General features: G+C 33.3%; 1 protein-coding gene across 1 annotated transcript; it reads right to left on the bottom strand.

Moving 5' to 3' along the window:
• Nucleotides 1-780: 780 nt before the first annotated feature.
• LOC129234608 (probable RNA-binding protein 18) lies at nt 781-21,232 on the bottom strand. The gene is made up of 5 exons (XM_054868637.1): nt 21,137-21,232; nt 14,040-14,134; nt 11,323-11,536; nt 3,333-3,406; nt 781-1,295 (listed from the first exon to the last, which is right to left on the bottom strand). The coding sequence occupies exons 1-5, from the start codon at nt 21,143-21,145 to the stop codon at nt 1,085-1,087; spliced, it is 603 nt and encodes a 200-aa protein (XP_054724612.1). The 5' UTR covers nt 21,146-21,232; the 3' UTR covers nt 781-1,084.
• Nucleotides 21,233-21,692: the final 460 nt, after the last annotated feature.

Genomic DNA, 21,692 nt, shown 5'->3' with positions numbered 1-21,692 from the left:
TGATTCCAAAAACAATGACAAACACATGAAATCTAAGCACTATTATAACTACGCAATGTTACAAAATAAGCTTCATAGATGAAAAAACACTTCTTATGTCATGGTTATCAGCACAGATTTAAAATAATGAAACACATTTGCATGAGAATTTTTGGCAACATGAAAGCAACTAGATGAAGTCATAATATAATCTTAAAGACAGGGGTGCCCTGCTCAACTGCCAAGGAGCACTTTCCAGGACAAGTGCCTCACTCAAATGAGATTTTAAAAAAAATTGTCCAGCAACAGCCCCTCTGAAAACTTTAATGGTGCAGTCTGCACTAAATAATATGAAATGAAAATTTGCCTTTTGAAAGCTCAAGGGGGAATAATATGTTTGGCCTCTTTTTTTTTTTTTTTTTTTTTTTTGGGCGGGGAGGAGGGAATCCAGATAGACTACAATATATTAATATTAGTCAACTGTTTAAATTTAGTTTTTCTCTGTAGGAAGACCTTTAGTGTAGTTCCAGGCAACCTATAAGCTGTCTACAGTAACTCAGGTTTGATTGTATTAGTATTTGCAGAAGAATATTACGTAAGTTTAAAAAATGAAAAAAAAAAAATTATTTTCTTTCACTCTCTCCCTTCTGTTATCAGAAAAAAACTTAGGATGAAATTATTGAATGACAGGAAAGCTATTTCTGCCTAGTCTGTTGACATAAAAGTTTGACATTTTGACACAAATTGTTGAAAGGAGTGAGAAATTCAATCATAAATTATTAACATTCTATGATAGTGCCTTTAAAGGTAAGATTCTCCATATCGTCGCCTCAGAGCAACAATAAGACATCTAAATCCAGAAATAACAGCAAGAGATCCCACTGTTGTTTTGAGATGACAATATTTTGAAATGCCATTATATTTAATTTAATGCCAATATATAAAAAATTAATCTGTAGGGCAAGATTCAGCTGAGGCAAAACGTAAAATGAACACATAAAATAGAAGAAAAACCCCCCCATAAGATTTATACACATTTACATACATTACAGTAACATAAGTTTTCCACATTAAAATAAATAATAGGAAGCTCATACAAACATCATCATCTTTTATGTGGTCTAGAGTGCTTCCGGTCCCGATTGTAAGGACCGTTTCGCGTTTTATGACAGAACACAGAACTATTTTTGGTACTTAGTACTAATGGGTTGCTAGCAGATGTTGGGAAGGAGGTAAGACAGAGTTCCAACTCTTTGTCACGCTGCTCAGCCATGGCTTTCAGTTTTTCTTCAATTGCCATTATCTGATGTAAAGTGCTGTAAAGTAAAATTTCAAGATTTCACATATCAATATTTTATGAGTGAGTCAGGTATTTTTATAGTCGTCAAACTCATGAACAAAATTTTTAAAATTGCAATATGCAAGGGTTTTGGGATCATAAGAAACTTCTTTCTCAATACATAAAACTATGGGAGGAGTTAAAGGGAACTTAAGGGGGCTAAGCTCCTTTTAAAAGGTTATTAGCCATTTCAAAGAACAAAAAATAATGAGGCTTAAATCTTTCTGTCTACATGTGTATCTCTAAAATAATTATTTTGGTTTTTCCAAAAATAATATAATTCAAAACAAAAATTCTTTAAAAAATTGTAAAAGGGATGAAATTGGTTCATTTAGCTCAGCAGTAAGTCGCTGCTAAAGTCACATGGGAATAAAAAAAAAAATTCCCAGCGCTCAGTACTTAAAAAATTAGGTACACTTGGGAATTTGGGATGGGGGACATCTCTCCAGTTCCCCCTCTGTGAGTCTGCATTTGAATGCTACACGAAAGCTAATGAGCTTAAACCCACAAAAATATGATATTTGTATTAACAAATAAAAATAATTTAAGGTCCTAAAATTCTGGGCTTCTGTTGTATTAAAATTTTCTGTATGCTCAGCCTAAACATAACCATTCATTTTACAAAGCTGCTCTGAGGTTTTGAAACTCTTTTTAAAGGATTCTAGTTCTTCAGGATTTGAAACTTGGAAGCTGAAAATTTACATAATTTAGTTTTAAAGATAAAGGGTAGGTACATTCCAGTGAATTTTATTAAAATTGGAGGAGGTCAGTTGTCACCACTGGGTCATTCTCCAGAAAACGTAACTTTTGAACGCAAATATTTTTCAACTTCAAAACCTTTTGTTTTCTTTTTTTTCATTCTTACATGAAAGTGTTACCTACTAGAAGTAACCATAAACAATGGCTCAGCTAAGTTCCAATTATTTTACTAATAAATAAGAAAAATGAAAAAATGCCTTGTTCACGGAAATTTAAAAAAAGAAAAAAATTTTAATATTTAAAAATTGAGGCCAATTGAATATCAAAGTAGTAATTTTGTTAATTGTGCAAACAATATGCTATTTTAATGATTAGAGGGAATATAATATTAAGCTTTCTTAATTAAAGTATGACTTAATTAGTAGTTTCAAATGTACGTTAAAAAATAGTATTTAGTAAATTTGAGGATATACTGGCAATTTATAATTTTGGTAGAATGCTTCTAACTGATGTATTTCCCCTCCATCATTTATTTTCACTACAGAAATAATGACATTGATAAGGTCTGTCACAGAAGTGAGATTCACGAAGGAGAGGAATTTTCCATTAATATAAGCCTAATCGATACATTTTTCAGGGAAAATATTTTTTTCTTCCTTGCTACAATCTGCACATATCAAGCGTATGAAAACATGTTCACTTCCTTTTTACAATAATTTACATCCCTGAAATTAAAGTTCACGGAGGAGAGAAGTCAGAATATCCACACTAAGTTTTTAAAGCAAAATCTATCTTCTTATTTTTCTACAAAAATCTCACAACTTCAACTATAGCTGAAAATAAACAAAGGGGCTCCCTTGTGAAAGGAATAATAAATAAATAAGTATATACTTTCAATTAAACAAGTTATTAAGCAACATAAACAGTCACCCAAGGTGAGTGACACGCCACGGAGATGAGAATTCACATGTTGTGAACCAAAAATATACTAAAATAAAAATTGTTAAAAAATTGTTTACATGTTTAAATAGATATATTTTTGATGAAATTAAAAATCAATGTAAAATGAATTATTCCTTAAAGTTTTTACTGTAAAAGGCATGTGACAGAAAAGTTACACTCTTTTTGAAGATTGACCCCACTAAGTCACTATGTCACCACTAAGTCACTTGACATAGCATGAAACATAGAAGTTAGTTGAATGGAGAATCTAATCTAAATTATTCACATTAGTCACACAATTTAACATGTAACACTAATAATAAACCAATGAAATGAAATAATATTGGCAGGAATATGGAAAACATATAATTACTCTTTGGTGAGCTTGGCCTCATCTGCAGTCATTCCCACTATCTTTCGCTCAACTTTCTCTCTGGTGGATACATCCTATAATAAAATTAAACTGTTGCAGTAACGATTGCATGTATATATATAACCACACAATAAATACATAAACATATTGAAAGTTACGAAAATACCAAACCTAAAACCTATAAATGCTCAAAAGCAGCAAAACTAATGAGCCCTGTGAAAAATCAAAAAATTAAAACTACAGACTAAAGGAGAAATACATAGGTCCTGAACATCCAAAAGTCTGTTGCATATCAAAATCGTGCAGTATTAAATTCAAGTTTTGTACCATGCAATATCGAAAACGTGTTGTAGAAGTATTGTATAATGCAAGGGACGCCTGCATATACAGAGTATCCAGGAAAGGACTCCCTGATTTCAAAATTAAATATCTTGAAAGCAAAGGCCGATACTGGAATAAAATAAGCTGTATTTTTAATGTGAAACCTCTAAAAATCACGTTTCTAGCGTAAATGTAAGTACTTCTGAGACGCAAAACTACTGCTGAAGCGCCTAACCCCCTTGCAGCACTATTTATAGGGATTTCTATTGCAATTATAGCATGCAACGCCCCATGTTGAGTTTTTGTTATTAATTTCCAAGTTTCTGTACATGATTTTTATGGGTTTCAGAATAAACATACCGTTTATTTTATTCCAATATCGGCCTTTATTTTTGAGACATTTTAATTTTGAAATCAGCGAGTCCTTTTCTAGACACCCTGTATGTATTTATGTATATGAATCTGATACACCATCTCTATCCCCATGTGCAAGTTTTTTTTTTGTAACTCCTTTTGGAAGTTCAAAGAAGAATTTGCGAGACTTTTAACAGTCCTCTGAAATTGGCTTTTGAAACATTATTTTCATTTCAAGAACCTTTGCTTGGTCTCAAAGAGTTCATAAAATTGAACATATACAGTATATGGTACATGGGTTATTCCATGTTAACTCACACACCTAAAAAGTAAGTACTCTCAGATTATAACAATATCTTGCAGGTTCATACCCATTTACTAAGTGATATAAAAAACCAAATTTTGACCCTCTAACTGTTGTAGTTTTTTAGGTATAAGGGGTCGAAATTTTAATGTTTTGCTCCATTGGCTCAAACTTGCCTGACCGTAACTCTGGAACAAATAAAGTTAGAATCTTGAACTTTATATATTTTGAAAGTTTACATTAAGAGTTTTTAGATGATATATTACATGATACAAAAATACAATTTTGAAGGTCATTTGAATTGACCTTTGACCTTGAGTATGTCCAAAAGTTATAATTTTAAAAATCTAAAAATTATATGTATTGTATAAACTCTTATTTTCTTTATTTGTGCCAAGTTTCATGTTAGGACAACACTGGGATCATGCATAACTTTAAGAATTACTTCGAGTGGCCAAAAATCAATTGCCATCAATTGAAAGTGAAATATGTGTGCCCAAATGTGTCATAATCATGCTGATAATACAAGATTAGAAAAATGAAAAATTCATTCAATGTGATGTACAATGAGTAGATTACATAAAATCAGTGGTGTTCCCATAGGGTATACTCCATATACGCTGTATACTCTCAAACATTTTTTAGACACATAGCGTATACCCTCAAGCTTCATAATTTTTCATATTATGACATACTACGTATATGACCACATACACATACTGTGCCTAATAGGTTACCAGGAGTATACCCTCAGAAAAATTGATGGGAACATCACTACATAAATAATTAAATAAGTTATCCATGCACTCAAACTTGTCTTAACATTTATATACTTCTTCTTGACAATGCTTTGCTAGGTTGCTTTCTGCTTCTGCAATTTTACATCTCCTTCCAGTTTCTGCACTTGAGTAAAAACTGGTCTCAAGTCTTCACGCACCAGCACATTTTTTAACATAGGTACTACGCGACACCAATGTCGCATAGTGAAAAAATTCTGTCGCCTAGAAGATGCAAAATCAAACTACTGGGCGACATTGGAAAATTCAACAATTGTTCCACTCCTCGTTTTTGTAAAAGGATTTCAAGCCTTTCTTTTCTTTCCTCTTGAGCAACAGAATTACATCGAGCATTTTCCAGCTGTCAACCAAAAGCAGTTTTTCTCTTTTTTCCCTACTCGTTTAAAACCGCCCAACTGGTTACGAAAACATGCGGGTTAAGGGGTGCTAATTGTTGTCGCCATCCAGTCATCATTGTACCGTACATCGAGTAGACTCAGTGGTGTAAATTCCAGACTAATCAGTGATTCACTCGGGGTGTGATGATTTTTAGCGGGAACATGAGGGCTTATGAACAAAATGGGCAGTTTAGAGTAAGAGTTTACGAACGAAAGACGCTTTCGTTGACAGATTTTTTTTTCTCTCCCCACCCCACCACTCGGCATGAAACGTTGTTCTTTCCTTCATCAAAAAGGTAAGAGAAATAAATGATTATGCTTTGATTTTAATTTGTTATTTAATTCAAATACATACGCTTTTTATTTTAATATATGTCTGAATAAATAAGAAGAATTTCGGGATATGGTTTAGAGAGGGGTTTTTACACCTTTTTTACTTATGGGCCACATTGCACGTTTTTGGAGATGAGGCGGGACAACAATACTTTAGTTCATATGGTTTAGTTCGTGCTCCTCCCCCCCTCCTTCCCTCAACCTGCCACATTCATCCATAACTTTTTTTAGAATAAACGCTCAGTAGCATGGGGCAAGGGCGGATACAGAAAAATCTATTGAAGGGGGTCCGGTAAATTGAATGCCCCCACACATACATTCGGTGTTTCATAGCAAAGTTTTCATGAATTTATTTTAAAATGTTTTATTTATTTGCTTATTTTTTTAATATTCCTTCTGTCAATATGAATCTACTTCTATAAGTTCCTGAATATTATTTACTAACTAGAAAATCGCCCTTCAAGGTATGACGGGTGAAAATTGCTTCTACATTTGAACGAAGCCATTGCCTGTTTGGTGATATTTTGATACTTAAAATTGTAACCCTAACTCCGGTGGATTAACCCAAAACTCCGGCAGGTAGCGTTCATTTTTGACCATTTTTTCTTTTCTTTATTCCCCTGAAATGACACTGTCTTACCAGTAAAACTGTTAAGTTGCCGGATCGAGTCACAGTAAGGTCTTTCCCAGCATGTTAAACATTACCAAAACATATTATCTAATTATCATACCGTGGCGCAAGTTTCATTGTCAAAACACGCGGGTTATTCGATCATTTGCTATTATTTATATATGAGGATATGATCCCTACAAAACTAAAAGCTGGATGCAACCATGCATGTATTTGTCTTCTAGAAAGTGGTAAATGCTAGCCAAACGTTCGTTTGTATCACGCCTCGACATATTTAAAAAATACTAATTGTTCTATGTTCTTATTTGTAACAAGCACATCTGTTTCGTTTCAAATGTGCATATTTGATGCGTCTGTTCTTGGTTATGCAGAAATAAATCACCAGGGTCATTTTCCAAACTTTTGAATAAACAACATTTGAAAATTTTCAAACATAAATATCATCAATTGTTTTTATTTATTTCGGGAAAAATTTCTTGTAATAGTTTATTTTTAAGGATACAATCATATTCGAGGCAGTGAGAAGCAAAAGGATGCAAGTGGCAAAATTAAAAATTTGGAGATAACCAGTGCAAATGGTAGGTGAACCCCTTCTCTGTCTTGGGGCAAGAGATGGTACTAGTAGCCCTGGCAGGTGCTGCTGTACAGCATGATTTAGAAAAAAAATCCAATTAATGAAAGCCTACCTAGGACGTAATCTTTATACGCGCTTTACTAGAAACTTGAAAATGTCCATTTGCATCCCTTTGCTTCTCACTGCCTCATTTGAGCTTAGTATTTCATATAACTAGAGATATTTTACTTTAAAAGTAAATTTTTCACCTTCAATGCCATGAGTGTTACTGGACAACATGACAGTATTTTAACGAAGTATTTAAATGTTTATTTTTACGAAAAATCATACATTTTATGAATAAATTTGTCCCTTGAATTGCAAAAAAAAATAATAATTTTTAAATAAAAATGCACAATATTCATCGTCATGAGTGTTATTACGTATCATATTTTCACTGCCTGTCAAAATTATAAATGAAAAGAAAAAAAATATTTAAAAATAATATTGCTAGAAAGATAACATTGCTTTGAAGTAAGCTACAATTGTTAATAGAGTTATTATGCATTTCTTTTGTTTTTTTGAATTGAATTTTAGAACTTGTTTACTTGGTAAAACTCACGACACATATGATTAGACTTTGTTTAGATGTGCCGTTTCCGTTAATAATCGTGGTTTTTCCAAGAAATTGCCATATGATTTCTTTCATTTTAACTACACATTAAAAAAAAATATTATTGATTCCATCAAGGAAAAATTAGTGAACGAATCGCGATAATACGTTCCTATCAGTTTGAAACCAGTGAGTTAAATGTATTCTGCCACTCTAGGCATCTGACTCCAGCATTACTTCTTTAGCAAACAAAACTGCTTTTGTTCAAAATATGCAGTGTGTTTTGTGTTCTTTTTAATTATCTATATCCGTAACCTTACCAAAGATAGTCTAGAATGCGATTTTAAGTTTATAAATTAGAAAATTTTCCTGAGATGGAAAATGTTCTCGCATGGGAGGCCTTTCAATCTCTCCTCCTCTTAAATCCCCATAGATCGTTTAAAACAGCATTTTCAGAGTTACAATTTAAACCAATTTCTGAAGGAGCTCTCCAAACCTCTTCTCCCCTACCATTACCAAAAATAATTAGAATGCATTTTTAAGGCAGCAAGTTAGAAAAATTTCCTGGTGTGGGGCTTCGAGTCTTTCCTTCACGTAACATCATGAAAATATGGTATTAACCTGCGTTTTTAGCACTACAATTGCAAAAAAAATCCGCCGGAGAACCCCCGAACCTCCCTCTTCTTTACATAATTGGAGATAATATTTGCGTTTTTAAAAGGTTTCAATTTTGAAAAATGAGTGAGAGAAGAGTGGTCCTCAGACCCCTTAATATTACGAAAGACAGTTAGAATGCATTTCTAAGATTGAGAAAAAATTCCTGGGAAGGGCCTTGAAATCTCTCCATAGACAGGGGAGCGCCACCAAGCCATTTCTCCCCTAACATTACCAAAGATCGTCTAAAATGCGTTTTTAAGACTACAAATTTGAAAATTTTCCGTGGGAGAAAATTCCCCCCGAACCCCCTATTTCGGAGTTAATATTATAAAGCAAGATATTATCTTTTCCCGGTAATCTAATAAGCGAACTCGATTACTTACAATCAGGTTCTTTTTGTCAATATTTAGATCTATTAAAGGTTTACTCATAAACCAGAGGCTGAACATATTATCTTTGTATGTATTGAATTAATTAAAATGCTGCCAGTTCCATATGTCCCCTACGTTTTTGATCTCACGACGGATATAAAAAGATATATATATATATATAGCAACAGTTAGACATTTAGTTATTTTAAACTTATGTCGCCTAGTGAAAATTTGTTAAAAAATGCTCTGTCATGCACACAATGTAATGGCAGATTAAAAGGATTACAACCAGGTGCGCCCCGATGAACTGTCACAGAAGGCCAATACGAGCTTCCAAAAATGTCCTTATTCAACAAATTTTGTCTATGATTCAGCAAAATTATCATCATTCGGCAAAATTTGGAGTTCTTTTTGGCAAAATTATGATGATTTGGCAAAGTTAAAAAAGTTCCATTCAGTAAATTAAGAATTTCTAACCTCCTTAAAATTAAAAGTTTGGGTCGATTTTGCTTACAACAGATTAAAACTGCAATGCAATCACATGTTTAGGTAAAGAAAGTTCTAAAAGCACTTTATTACTTGTAGCAATCTATTAGGACTTTATAAAGACGAGGTGGTTAGTTGAATCAACTTTTTAAAACAGTTGCTTGTTAATTCATTGACTGGAATATTCCATTGTCTTCACACAATGCAACTTTATAGATTCAATTTTTCTTCTAAAAATACCCTACAATGCTTTTAAAACTGAACCGAGTTGACTCAACAAATTAACTTGCGCGTAGAGCGAATGCTTGCAAGCTCCCAAAAAGTAGATTCAACTCATCAGGATGAGAACCTTGTTGTTGTTGTCTTATGTCAGCAAGGTTGGCAATTTGTGGTGTGCTGCTACACTTTTTTTCGAACTGTACAGTAATTTGCTGTGAAGTCGGACTTCCAACATTACACACATGCCATAGGGAACCGTTAACAGGGTAGGCAACCATTCACAGAACAATAAAACATCCACACAAAGGAAGGACAAGGACCAGAGAGAGAAAGTACATCCATGCCCAAGCCAGGAATCGAACCCGGGACCACCCCATCGCAGGCAGGGAAAATAGCATCTGTAAGTGAATCTGCAGACGATATTTAAAAAAGAGCAAATATAATTTTAAAATTATTATACATTTCTAATTTATCATCCATGAAACGTTGCTATATCATTAGTTTTCAATTTATCGTCAAACATCCATTGTATGAAACATTAAATTATAGCCAATCCCCTAATTGTCCCAACATGAAACTTGGCACAAATAAAGAACCTAATAGTGTATATGATATATATATTTTTTAGATTTTTAAAATAATAACTTTCGGAAATATTCAAAGTCAAAGGTAATTTTGAATGGCCTTCAAAATTTAAGATGGAATTTTTGTATCATACAAAAACCCGTTTTAAGAGCTTTAAAATAGTATCAAGTTTTTGCATGTAGTGCAATTAGAACCAAAGTTATATGCGTTCAAAAGCTACTCTGTCTACCGAAATTCGATTTCTTGTAATCACCCTCAATCGAAGAATATTTATTAAAAATCTAAAAATTTGGGTTTTTACTTTTCTTACCAAACACTATCTCTGCATAAAATTTTAGTAAAATCGGAAGGGCTCACCTTGAAAATCTTATTTTTTTGATAGATTTGATATGGAAAGACTGGCATATAAATATATGCATAGGGTATTCAAAAATAATCTTTATCATACTAACAGAATTACACAGAGCTGGTTCGAGTTCATGAAAAATACTTGAAAGTTTTAAAGAGAAAATCTAGATAAGTGTGTTGGGAGAGAGGGGGAGGGATATTTTTAAACCAAGACCCCCCAACAATTAAATATGCACAATTTTATACATCTGTTTAGTATCATTTGCTTTTGATATGCCTACAAAACATATTTATTACACTCAAATAGTTTCAGTCAAGGGATTGTGTGTTGTTTTTATCAGATGTCTTTCCAACCATAAGTTCACTCCTTTTGCGTTGAAAAAGGCATTCTTTGTATTGCTGAAACATGTGTATGCAGTAATCTGAAAGTTTTGTGCAATAACATCTGTTGAAATTTTTTTGTAATGTTATCGGTGCTTTTGTTTCAGCAAACCATAATACACAGTCATTCTCCAGTATAGTAGCCAGTTTCATCGCTTAATTGGCAAGCAACTAGCGCTCTTTACTTTAGGCAATAAAAAATACCAATAAAAACTCACAAAATCTTTCATTCTTTGGCAACAAATGTGTTTCAGTTTATTAAAATTAGTAAAGATCTTTTTTGGCACCCTGTATAGTGCTGAAATAGAAGATTACAATACATTCGTGTCTAAGAACATTGTTGATACATAATATTACTTCATCTTAAAAATTGGTAATCCCTCTGTACTGCACAATACTACATTACTAATTAGAAACTGACATTGCTTTAGTTATTCTTTAAACAAACAGAATTAACACAAGTTTCCTAGCTACATAACCAAGTTGTCAACAGGTGGAAAAAAAAGCATCTTTATAATTACTCTTTTAGTACATTTATATTTAAAAATTGGGAAAATTTGGCACAAAAATGTTCAGGGAAAAAAAATAAGTATATTTCTCACAAATATCACAAGTAAGTTTTAACTTAAGTTCAAAGCATAGATTTAAAACAATACTTACATCTGAAACAGAATGAGACCATTTAACAGCTAAATCTTTATCCAAAACACGTTTACCATGGAGTGCTGCCAGAGCCTTCTCTGCTTGTTCTCTGGTTTCATATGTTACAAAACAATACCCTCTTGGCATGCCTTTCAAAGGCCCAGATTTGTGGAACAAAAAATCAAACTTTTTTATCTCTCCAAACTGTTGAACCATTTTCAGTAAGTTATATCTGAAAAACATTAAAGAAAAATATAAGAAAAGAGGAACTGTATATTAATAGGTATATAACATGATTGGGCACAATTTAAACAAAATCGAGTAAAAATAATGTTAGTTTGCTTACTAGATTTTGTCCCAGTAGCAGAAACAGCACGACGCTGCGATCTACGTCGCAGATTCTTGAGAAAGTCTGCAGACTATTTCTCAGTTGGTAATGAAAAAACCTGAAGTTTTTAACGAAAAAATAATCTTAAATTTAAGCAGGGAAAGGTTTGCAATGTATTTTCTGGGATATATATTTCACGGGTAGCAGTTAAGTGCCGGATAGGGGGGGGGGCAAGTCGGGAACATTGCCACAGGTGGCAACTTCTAGTTGATGGTAAATTTTACCTATTCCTTGGCTGTTTCTGTTGAAACTCGATGTAAATTGTTGAAGGGAGATGAATAATTGCAGCAGTTTCAAGATCTTTCCCAGTACGTTAAAATCAAAGGTCCAGCACTCAGCATGTATATACTTGCATTTTATGTATAGCATCTGAGTTTTAAGCATTTTTCGGAAATCATTTAGATTTTATGATTAGTCTAATGGGATTATCTTGCAGACATTTTTTGGGATTTTCAGTTTGTTTTGCACACTGCTGAAGGAAATTCCGCTTTTGGGGATTTTGTGAAGTAGATCAAGGTTATGCAAACCCATGAGTGTAATATATTAAATGACAAAAGGCAGGCTCTAACAATAAAAAGCCTTGAAGAACATGTCTTGATTCATTGTGATAAAATTATATGTGCATACTAGGAATGTGTTGTTCATTAACAAACAGGTCAAAAAGAACGAATCCTTAAAATGAACAGATCCGTTCGTTCACTTAAAAAATGAATGACCGTTCTTTTGAATGGTGAGCATTTTGGAACAGTGTATTAATTCCATTTTGAAAAAAAATCGTTTTTTTTTTAAAATTACTTTTATTTTCAAATTTCCTTTTTCTCAGTGCAGTACAATTCTTTTCATTCGAACCTTTTTATTTTCTGCTTTACTCATCATTTATCTTTTATAGCTGCAGTTCATTTGCAATATTCCATGTACCCATTAATAATGTTTTATGTACCTTGTTTGGGCTACTAGCAAAATGTTTGGTCATTCCACTTCCTGTAACACTCACATGCTAAAATCCTTCTCACCCCTTCTGTCACGAAACTTATTTCTAAAAATACCTTTTATCACTTTTCTGACAAACCTTTTGTCTTCTCCATAACATCCTTGTTAACTACTATTATGTATTGGTTTGGATTTATTTTTTACTGACTATTACTGTCTAATTTTTTTCCCCCATTAAAAAAAGTGTTGAGTTTTTTTTCTGTTCTCATCAGTACTGTGGAATAATTTTGAAGCTCCCTAATATTTTTAGGTGAGTCCTTTTTTTAAAATTAAGTTATCTGGTACTCTGGCTGAGCTACCGATATATTTGTTGTTACTTTTTTTGTTAACATGGTCTATTGGTAATACTATAATTATATATACAGTGCAATAACTAAATTTTTTGACATGCTGAAATGGAACCTGCGGTTTTTGGAATGGAAAACATATCTTACTGTTCGGCAACTGAGAAATACCTAACAAAATGAACCAATTACTTTATATATCTAAACCTGAAAAAAGTTTTTTTGATTCATTTTTCAGAATGATATTTCTTTACTTTTAGATCATTTTATTCTTCCTTCAAAGAATATTACTCATCTAATGAAACATTTTGGATGTATGTAAGTATGTCGAACAGGGAGATCAACTGCAATTTCTTTTAATGAACGAAGTCGTTCAAATGAACTAGTTGAATGAACGAATGAAAAGAATGAACGATCCTCTGAAGAGTGGATTATTGAAAAGAACGATATTGCCCACCTCTAGTGCATACCATTTTCTGCATGAATAACTGCTTTAATAACATAACAAAAAATACAAAAGCTTTTTGTCTCCATTAAATTGCAATGTGACAAGTTACTTGATACACACACACACAAAAAGCATTTGTACAAAGTTTTTAGGCATCCTAATTGCATATCTCTATGCATATTTTAAAGATTATTTTTAAAGAGAGATAATCTAGGCTCACATTATATAAGCAACTAATTTATCCTCCAAACAGCAGACGCAATTTACCAGCTTAAAAAAAAAACCTAATTTTTGATTGGTTTTGCAGAAAAGATAGAACTATCTTTTAATCTATGGAAACTAGTGTAACTTTACACTTGTTTCCATACATTTTTGTTCAAGTATGAACATGCTAGTTTAGGCATACAATAAAAGTTACTTTGTGATGAAACTTTTAAGCTAAACCCATTCAAAATCTTTAGAAAAAAATCTAGAAAAATTCTCAAACATTCTAAATTCCTTTCTAACTTAAAAAAAAAGCTAGGTGGGAGTTGAAAACTGGACTTTTTCAACTTTGAATGAAATTGAAAAACAACATTACAAGCTTAGAATTGGTGTTACGCCAAGTACTGAATTTAAAACTTACTCTGTCAACCGACTATCAATATTTCCAATCCAAAGTCGTTTCTCATCAGCTTCTGGTGGAGGAGGAGGATCTAAAGGCAAAGGGACACTTGGTTCCTAAAAAAAGTCACAAGGTAAGCAGAGTCAGATAAAAATATAAAGTATCTGCGCATGAAACTCAAAAGTATCTGCAAACTGTTAAATGATTATTACATAAAAAAAAAGAAACTAGTGGGGGGGGGGGGTTGGATTTAAAAAAAAAAATTAATCATAAGAAATAAATACATTTTGTAAAAGTTTGTTGGCTAAAACAACATTATACAGCACAAAATTACAAGTAATTGCAGGTATATGCTGCTCTGAAGTTACAAAGAACTGATTTTCATGCCAATTATGTGAGTCTATGGATGCATAGACCTAAGTTAAATTTTAGAACTAAGCTTCTTTTAGCAGATATCTTTGCATTCGTAAGCTCACATATTTTTGGCAATTATATCTCCACTGCAGATCATACATTGGTGAGACCTTTCATTTCTTAAGCTGTCAAGTCAAGAAATCAATAGGATACCCAAATTTCTGAGAACAAAGGAAAAACTAGCAATTCACTGCTTCTTGGAAATGCTCTGTTGAGGGAGGGGGCAAAAAAAAGTGCAATAAATCTAGAAGCAAGAGTTATTTATGAAGATGAGAGATACCACTAGGAGCAAGTCCCCCATCTCCTTTTGGTCCCTTAATAGCCCAGTGCTCACAAGGATTCAAAAATTATACTGTATTTTCGGGCCTAAGCGTCGCAGTGCTTATGAGAAATTTTTTTTATACATTGCCGATGTGGCGGATACAGTAGGTGCGGCGCATATGTTTTTTTTTTTTTTACAGAAAAACTATTTTGAAAAGAAGGAAAATAAAATATCTAGACTTTTCTTTGAAATGATCGGAATTGTGTTCAAAATCTGTTTTGAATAAAAAATAGCGAAATTTTCCTTTTGAGTTTCTGGTAGCATTATTGAACACGCTTTTTTCCCCAAGCGATAAACTATGCAAAAAATTAATGAATTCACAATCGGCGCGTCCTGCCTTTTTCGCACAGTTTAGCTTCTTAAGTCTTTAATTAACAGGAAGATAATCTTAAATTATGCCAGATGTGTTGTATTGCTTTAGTTTTTAGTTAAAAAGATTGATTTAAAATCGGAAAAGTGTCCAAATTTTCAAAGATCGGGAGAATTTGTGGAATATTTATTTTGAGATAAAGTTTGAATCTTTTGCTTTAAGCATCGTTGTTTGGACTAAAGTGCTGAAATTTAAGCGAGTTTATCCTGTAATTATTTCAAAGTAAGTTCATAACTTTTTACAACATCCATAAAGGTGATCGTTCAAAGTTTTTTAATGTGCAATGTCAAATTTTCGGCAGCGATCCGAAATTCGGCTAAGTCTGTGGTTGTTGGATTTAAGGTCTATTAACTATCAGTAAGTTGTTAAGAAAATCTTTTTCTGAAATACTTAATCTGTTTAAATTATGTTCCAGACATCTTCAAAAAAAAAAAAAAAACAGAAACACCTTTTCTTTCATATTATTTGTTAAACTTAAAGCATGGCGCTTTCGCCGGATGCAGTGCAAACTTCCAAAATATGGCAAGTGCAAACTTGCTGGCTCCATATGATAAGCTTTAAAGCGACATGTGCTTTTGTGATTTGATATGAGCGCCAAAAAAATAATAAAAAGAGGAAAAAAAGAAATACTAAGCCACATGAAAAGAATTGCTCAGTTATCACCACTTGATGAATAGGAGAAAAGAAGGGAGGATTAACATTTCAGGAATTTTTTTAGCATAAGGAAGAAAGGACAAGTGAGAAAATAATACATTACTCCCGATTATGGCGAGATGCGCATGTCTGCAATGAATGTATCCGCAGAGCACTAGATATTTTCTTACAGCAGCGAATGTATCTGCGTCCATCTATATTATCTAGCTATGATTACTATGTTTTACGTTAGCAATATTAATTTTAAACAATTTAGAAGAAAAGAATTAGAACTTGAATGATTGTAGCGAGATGCAAGAGCCCACAACGAATGTATTCGCACAGCAGCAAAAGTATCCACCTTACGTGCTTACGTATATGCTATCCAATTATAACTTTTACAAATTAATTAAATAATATCAGTTTAAAATAAACTAGAAGTAAGAATTTGCACGATTATTACGAGATGCGTGTGCCCGCAGCGAACGTATTCACAACCACCGAACGCGCAGGTGCATATACTATCTAGCAATAATTTTTACAATCTAAATAATATCAAAATCAATTTAAAATGAATTAGAAGGGAGTATGAACTTTTATAAGGTATAAGGAGTATGAACTTTTACGATTATCGGACGACGTACAATTCCGCGGCAATGTATCCACATGTCAGCGAATGTATCCGCGCACGGAATGCGTCTACATTATCTAGCTCTGAAGGTAAGTTTCATAAACCTTCTCAAATAAGAAAAAAAAAAAATGAAATGATTCAGAATGGAATTTCATTGTATCAATTTCTATCATAAACACTAGGGTTCTTGATAGAGTGCAAGACCACAAGAAACCTGCATTTTTAAAAGAAAGCTCACTCCAAAAATATTTTGATGTGGGATTTTTTCGCGATTTTGTCACATCTGTTAAATTGAATAATAAGATCTATCTCATAAAAATCTCACTCTAATTTTTACAAAGAGTGAGATTATCTCCTAATGGGAACCCTGGAATATACATTTACCAAAGTTAGCAGCAACAAACCAAATTTATATGTAAGAAAATTAAATTACTGAAGTTATTCCAATAAAAGAAAGTACAATTATCAGGGGTTCCCCCCCCCCTAAAAGAAAGGGTGCACCTCCTAAATACTGTGAAGACCCCAATGAGGCCGTGAAGGCCCCAAATGAGAAAAATAACCCTCAGATTAACACCAATAAAAATTTCAATGTTGCAGTCCATGCAATGACTCTCCCCCCTCCCAGATGGGTACTCCTGCAATTATATTTAGTTAAATCCGAACTCAGTTGATGTAAGTATCATAAAAGGCACTTTTGAACAAAATTTGGAGGAGCAATTTTTATGAATTCAAGATCATGAACACTATCTTACATTGCAACTGTTTATGGTTTCAGATTCCACTTGTTCTTCTTCAATATAATTCAAAGAAGACCGAAGTTAATAAAATAAAAATAAGCTGCACTAGAAGTTAAAACTCTTAGATTCCCAGATAGTTTAGAACCCTTGTTGCCGAAATTCGGCAGGTGCTTATAAATATAATGAAATACAGTCAACCCTCGTTTATCGCGGTTAATTCATTCCAGACTTTACTGCAATAACTGAATTTCCGCGAAGTAAGATTCTGTATTTAAAAACCGAAAATTTTCCTTATTAGAGTACATAAAACTTACTTACGACTATTTAAATAGGTTTTTAAGATAGAGCACCCTAGAGAGACCTGAAACAGCACCCTTAGCCATCATTAAATTTGTAGTTATCAATATATTGCACAAAATCATACACTAGGCTAAAAATATATCATGTTGTTAATTAGTGTTCCCGCTAGGCCGTTTTTAAAGGGCGCAGCGCCCTGCCCTTTTTCATTTCGGCAGAATGCGCCTCGCCCTTTTCAAAAATAACACTATGCGCCCTGTGTTTTTAAAAAGATGCCTCAAGCATCTTTTTGACCTGCCGCGATATCAGGGCAATTTTATTTGTCCAGCGATCATCTGCGAAAATGCTCATGTCTTGCCATTGTCTCCAGAATTTCACCCTGAAAACGGCCCCATGAATAAAAGAAGATGCAAACACCTAGGCAAAGAGGGGATGAGATTCTTGGAATTCTAACAGACTTATCAGTTGGAAACAAAAGGTAGATATCTTTCTTCCACTGAGGATGGGTATGAAAGGGTGAGGGAAGGTGTTCGGTCGTCCGAGATGGCAAGGGGGGGGGGAGATTATTGTTTAATTCCTCCCCATCCTTGAGTTTCTGAGAATCAACAATGAGAGAGGGAGTGTGGTAGGTAGGCTTCCTATTATATTATCTTCATCTGTAGGACTAGGGGGCGCCAGTTCCAGGAAAAATAGGGGTACTACTTGTCAGACAAGAACAGATGCAGATAAACTGCTCCATTTCTTATCCGAAAAGTCGGAGTGCAAACACAAATGGTTCTTAATTTGAAAATACACGGTTCTTGACGATGATGCTGGCCGAAAAAATATGAAGTTTACTGAAATATTTCAGGCTGTTCCTTTTTCTTTTTTCCTGCAAAACAGAATAGAAGCAAGGTTTATATGCTCTTGATAATCCTTGTAAAGGGCTTGGAAAAAGCGTTTATTCTGAAGTGATTGATAAAGTTTTGAAAGCTAACATAGTGCTTGAATTCCTTAGGGTCTAAGGAATGCACAACCTATGGCCTGTGGGTCAAACGAGGCCCGTGAAGCCTGTTGAATTAACCCGGTAAAAATTCTAAAGAAATACATATTAAAAAAATAGAAAAAAAAAAAAAAAAACTAAGTTTGCGAAATTATCGTTTCAAAACTCATTTACTGTTCTAGTTAACAATTTCAAGGTCTAATGCAGGTCCATTTTACCTCACTTATAACTATCAATTCCCCAAAATCGCACTTGCAAAATCGGAAGAATAATGAAAATAAAGTAACAAAAACGTTACTTTCACCAAAATGAAAATTATTTTTGAAATATAATGCTGAATTGAGCAATAAACATCGTATGAATAGGCCATTTTCAGCGCTTCAGCCAATTGTGTCCGTTTTTCGTTTGTACGTGGAATTAGGCTTAGCTAATTTTGGCGCATTGCTAGTTATTGTGAAACAATCTTTTTGCATCTGTTTCTGATTAGTGAACTTTCTAATTGTTTTCTAAGTAGTACACAGTACAAAGTCTAATGAACCAAAATACAAGGGAATTTTTTTGTTATCTTGAATTTTTAGCCTCCCCCCCCCCCCCAAAAAAAGAACAATATGTTTGAAATGGAAACATATTGTTCTGTGTGAAATTTGCCAAGGAAATTTTCAGCTGCAAAATATTTATTCATTCCTTTTTGCTGAGTATTTGTATTATCTCTGAATAGGAGTTGTATACTAACAGATTATTTAAAAAAACTTATTGACATAATTAAAAACATACTTTTGACATACTTGTGCTTTTTTCCAACTAAAATGATTTTGCACTGTTTCTTTTTTTTATACATAAAAAACTATAATACTGCTTTTAAAAAAAATCACAAAAATAAAATGCTGATGTATTAAATTTTCATAAAAATTGTCAGTGAAATTAAAATTTTGGATTGGCCCCAGCTGCTTGGGTAAAGCATACATTTGCAAACACATTTGTGTCATGAAGTTGTGTCAAGTCCAACACTAGGCATTCAAAAAGAGCCTTTTTGTTTTGCACTTTGCTACAACTGCATTTTTGAAGCACTGCACACAATATTTTAATAATTATTCTGTTTGAAGTATAATATATTTAAAAAAGTTGAATTTACATTCATCATGATTTTGATGTCTACTAAAATACTTAATGGCATAATGTGCATTACTAGGCAGTTTTTAGATAGGAAGGGGGGATCCATAATTATATACTGTTCATCTTACATTGAAATTCAAAGGATTTTGAAATGCCTAGAATTTTTTATTCTTATTGAAAAGTAGTCACAATTATGGCCTGAAAAGTGTTGAAACACACCCAAAGAAAATATTCAGCATTAGCTAAATGTTCCTACGGAGTTTGAAAAATGTGCTTATAGTTGGCATTTGGAGAAGGGGGAGGGCAACCTAACCTAAAGACAAGTGCATTTTCTGGAAGAAATGATAATCAATACTGAAGTTAATGGTGCGGTCGGGGGCACAAATGAATTTCCGGGTCCCACTCCATGTTGTTTGCCTCTATATTTCACCCCTAGTTTAAAAAATATTGGACCCCTTGGGGATCAGGCCCTTGCCCCCCTCCCACTGTGCACGCCCGAGGGGGCGGTGCTCATGGTACAGACGAATGGATGAAATTTTCGCAAGGTGTTTTAAGATGTTATTTTTCTCCTTTTTCTTGGGGGGGGGGGGATCAGTATTTTTTGAGAGGTGCTTCATTGGTCTTGGATGGGGGAAGATCGCGTTGAAATATATATAGTGCCCTTTTTATAATAAATAGTGCCCATTTCAAAGACCTGCACCCTGCCCTTTTTTTCTCTAGAGAGAACACTATTGTTAATTATTTGGAAATAAACTACACACACACTTGTAATTCTTACACTACTACTAATTTATGAAAATAGCTCAACTTGTTCGATGATGAATTAATTGCCAGTTACTGACTGTATGTGTCCCGTTTTTCCTCAACATTCATCCTCATTAAAGGTATTACGTATACAACTTAAAAAGCTAGTACATTGTTGAACACCATATACACTACAGATGCATTTATCCCTTAGTAATAGTACAGTGATTTATGCTTTTCAATTAGTGCTTAACGATTAAAGTGAGATAGCTATGATTCCCTTCACTTTCTTCGGAGATTTTATACCTGCACTCCTTCAACTAGTTCAACTACAGCCCCTCAAAAGAGCCCACCTTACTTAAAAGACATACTTTGTTATTCTTTTGTAGTAAAAAGTTTACACGAGCTCATAAAAAAGGTTAATTACTATATTTGAAAAAAAAAAAAAAAAACTAGAAAAAACCACAATATAGTGAAGCCGCGAAATTCGAAGCGCGAAGTAGCGAGGGACGACGGTACTTAAAATTTTCGCGAAGAAAAACTAATTGGGAATGTGTAAAACACTGTGCAGAAAAACTAAATGATAAAATCAGTACAATCATTTTTGGTACATAACAGATATCATTTTTGTAGGACTGGAAAAAGAACTTTATTATGCGGGGAAAGGGTTTCAAATTCAGTTTTAAATACTGTTTTTCTGCACTACGAAAAATCATTTCTGAATTTTGACACGTTAAAAGAAAAGAATAAAGAATGATAAATGATGCATGCAGAAAATTAACGTATGAATTTTCAAACAACAATATCTGTCAAACAAAAACTTGGGATGCAAGCAATACAAAGAATCATACAGACAAAAATTTCGAAATTCTTACAATTGACATGTTTTAGGAATACAACCGTTTCAATCCCAATTCAGTTATGAAATATGCACGCATAAACCAATTTAGTTCTCTGTAATTTAATTTTCAAGCTCTTTTCTTCGAATAAAAGTTAGAAACACCGAGAACAATATAACAGTATTAATAAAATTCGAGGAAGGTAAAATTGGGCAAGAATAAAAACAAATTTGAAGATAAAGTAGAAGTTTACAAGTAGGTATTGCCAGATACCAAACAAACAAAAAGTCATGGATATGTTCGAACAGAGCAACCGTTTAACAGGCAGATCGTCAGACAGTCATGACAGCGACAAGCCATCTAGGTCTTATTTATTCCGCTTCATTTTATTTAAATATGCTTCTCGCATCTCTTGATCAAGCTTTGATTTACTTATGATTTTTACATCCAAACATTTAGAACTGGTGTTGAGTATTCATCACAGAATCTTTCTTGGCATTAAACTGTCTCCCCACTCCCCTCCTCTCTGTTTCAAATGTATTTTGGCGATCCATGCATTTTTCTCCACTTACAATTTTCAGGACAATATTTT

Source organism: Uloborus diversus, chromosome 1 (assembly GCF_026930045.1).
Source record: "Uloborus diversus isolate 005 chromosome 1, Udiv.v.3.1, whole genome shotgun sequence".
Classification (NCBI taxonomy): Eukaryota; Metazoa; Arthropoda; class Arachnida; order Araneae; family Uloboridae; genus Uloborus; species Uloborus diversus.
This window is presented reverse-complemented; position numbering and strand designations above follow the sequence as displayed.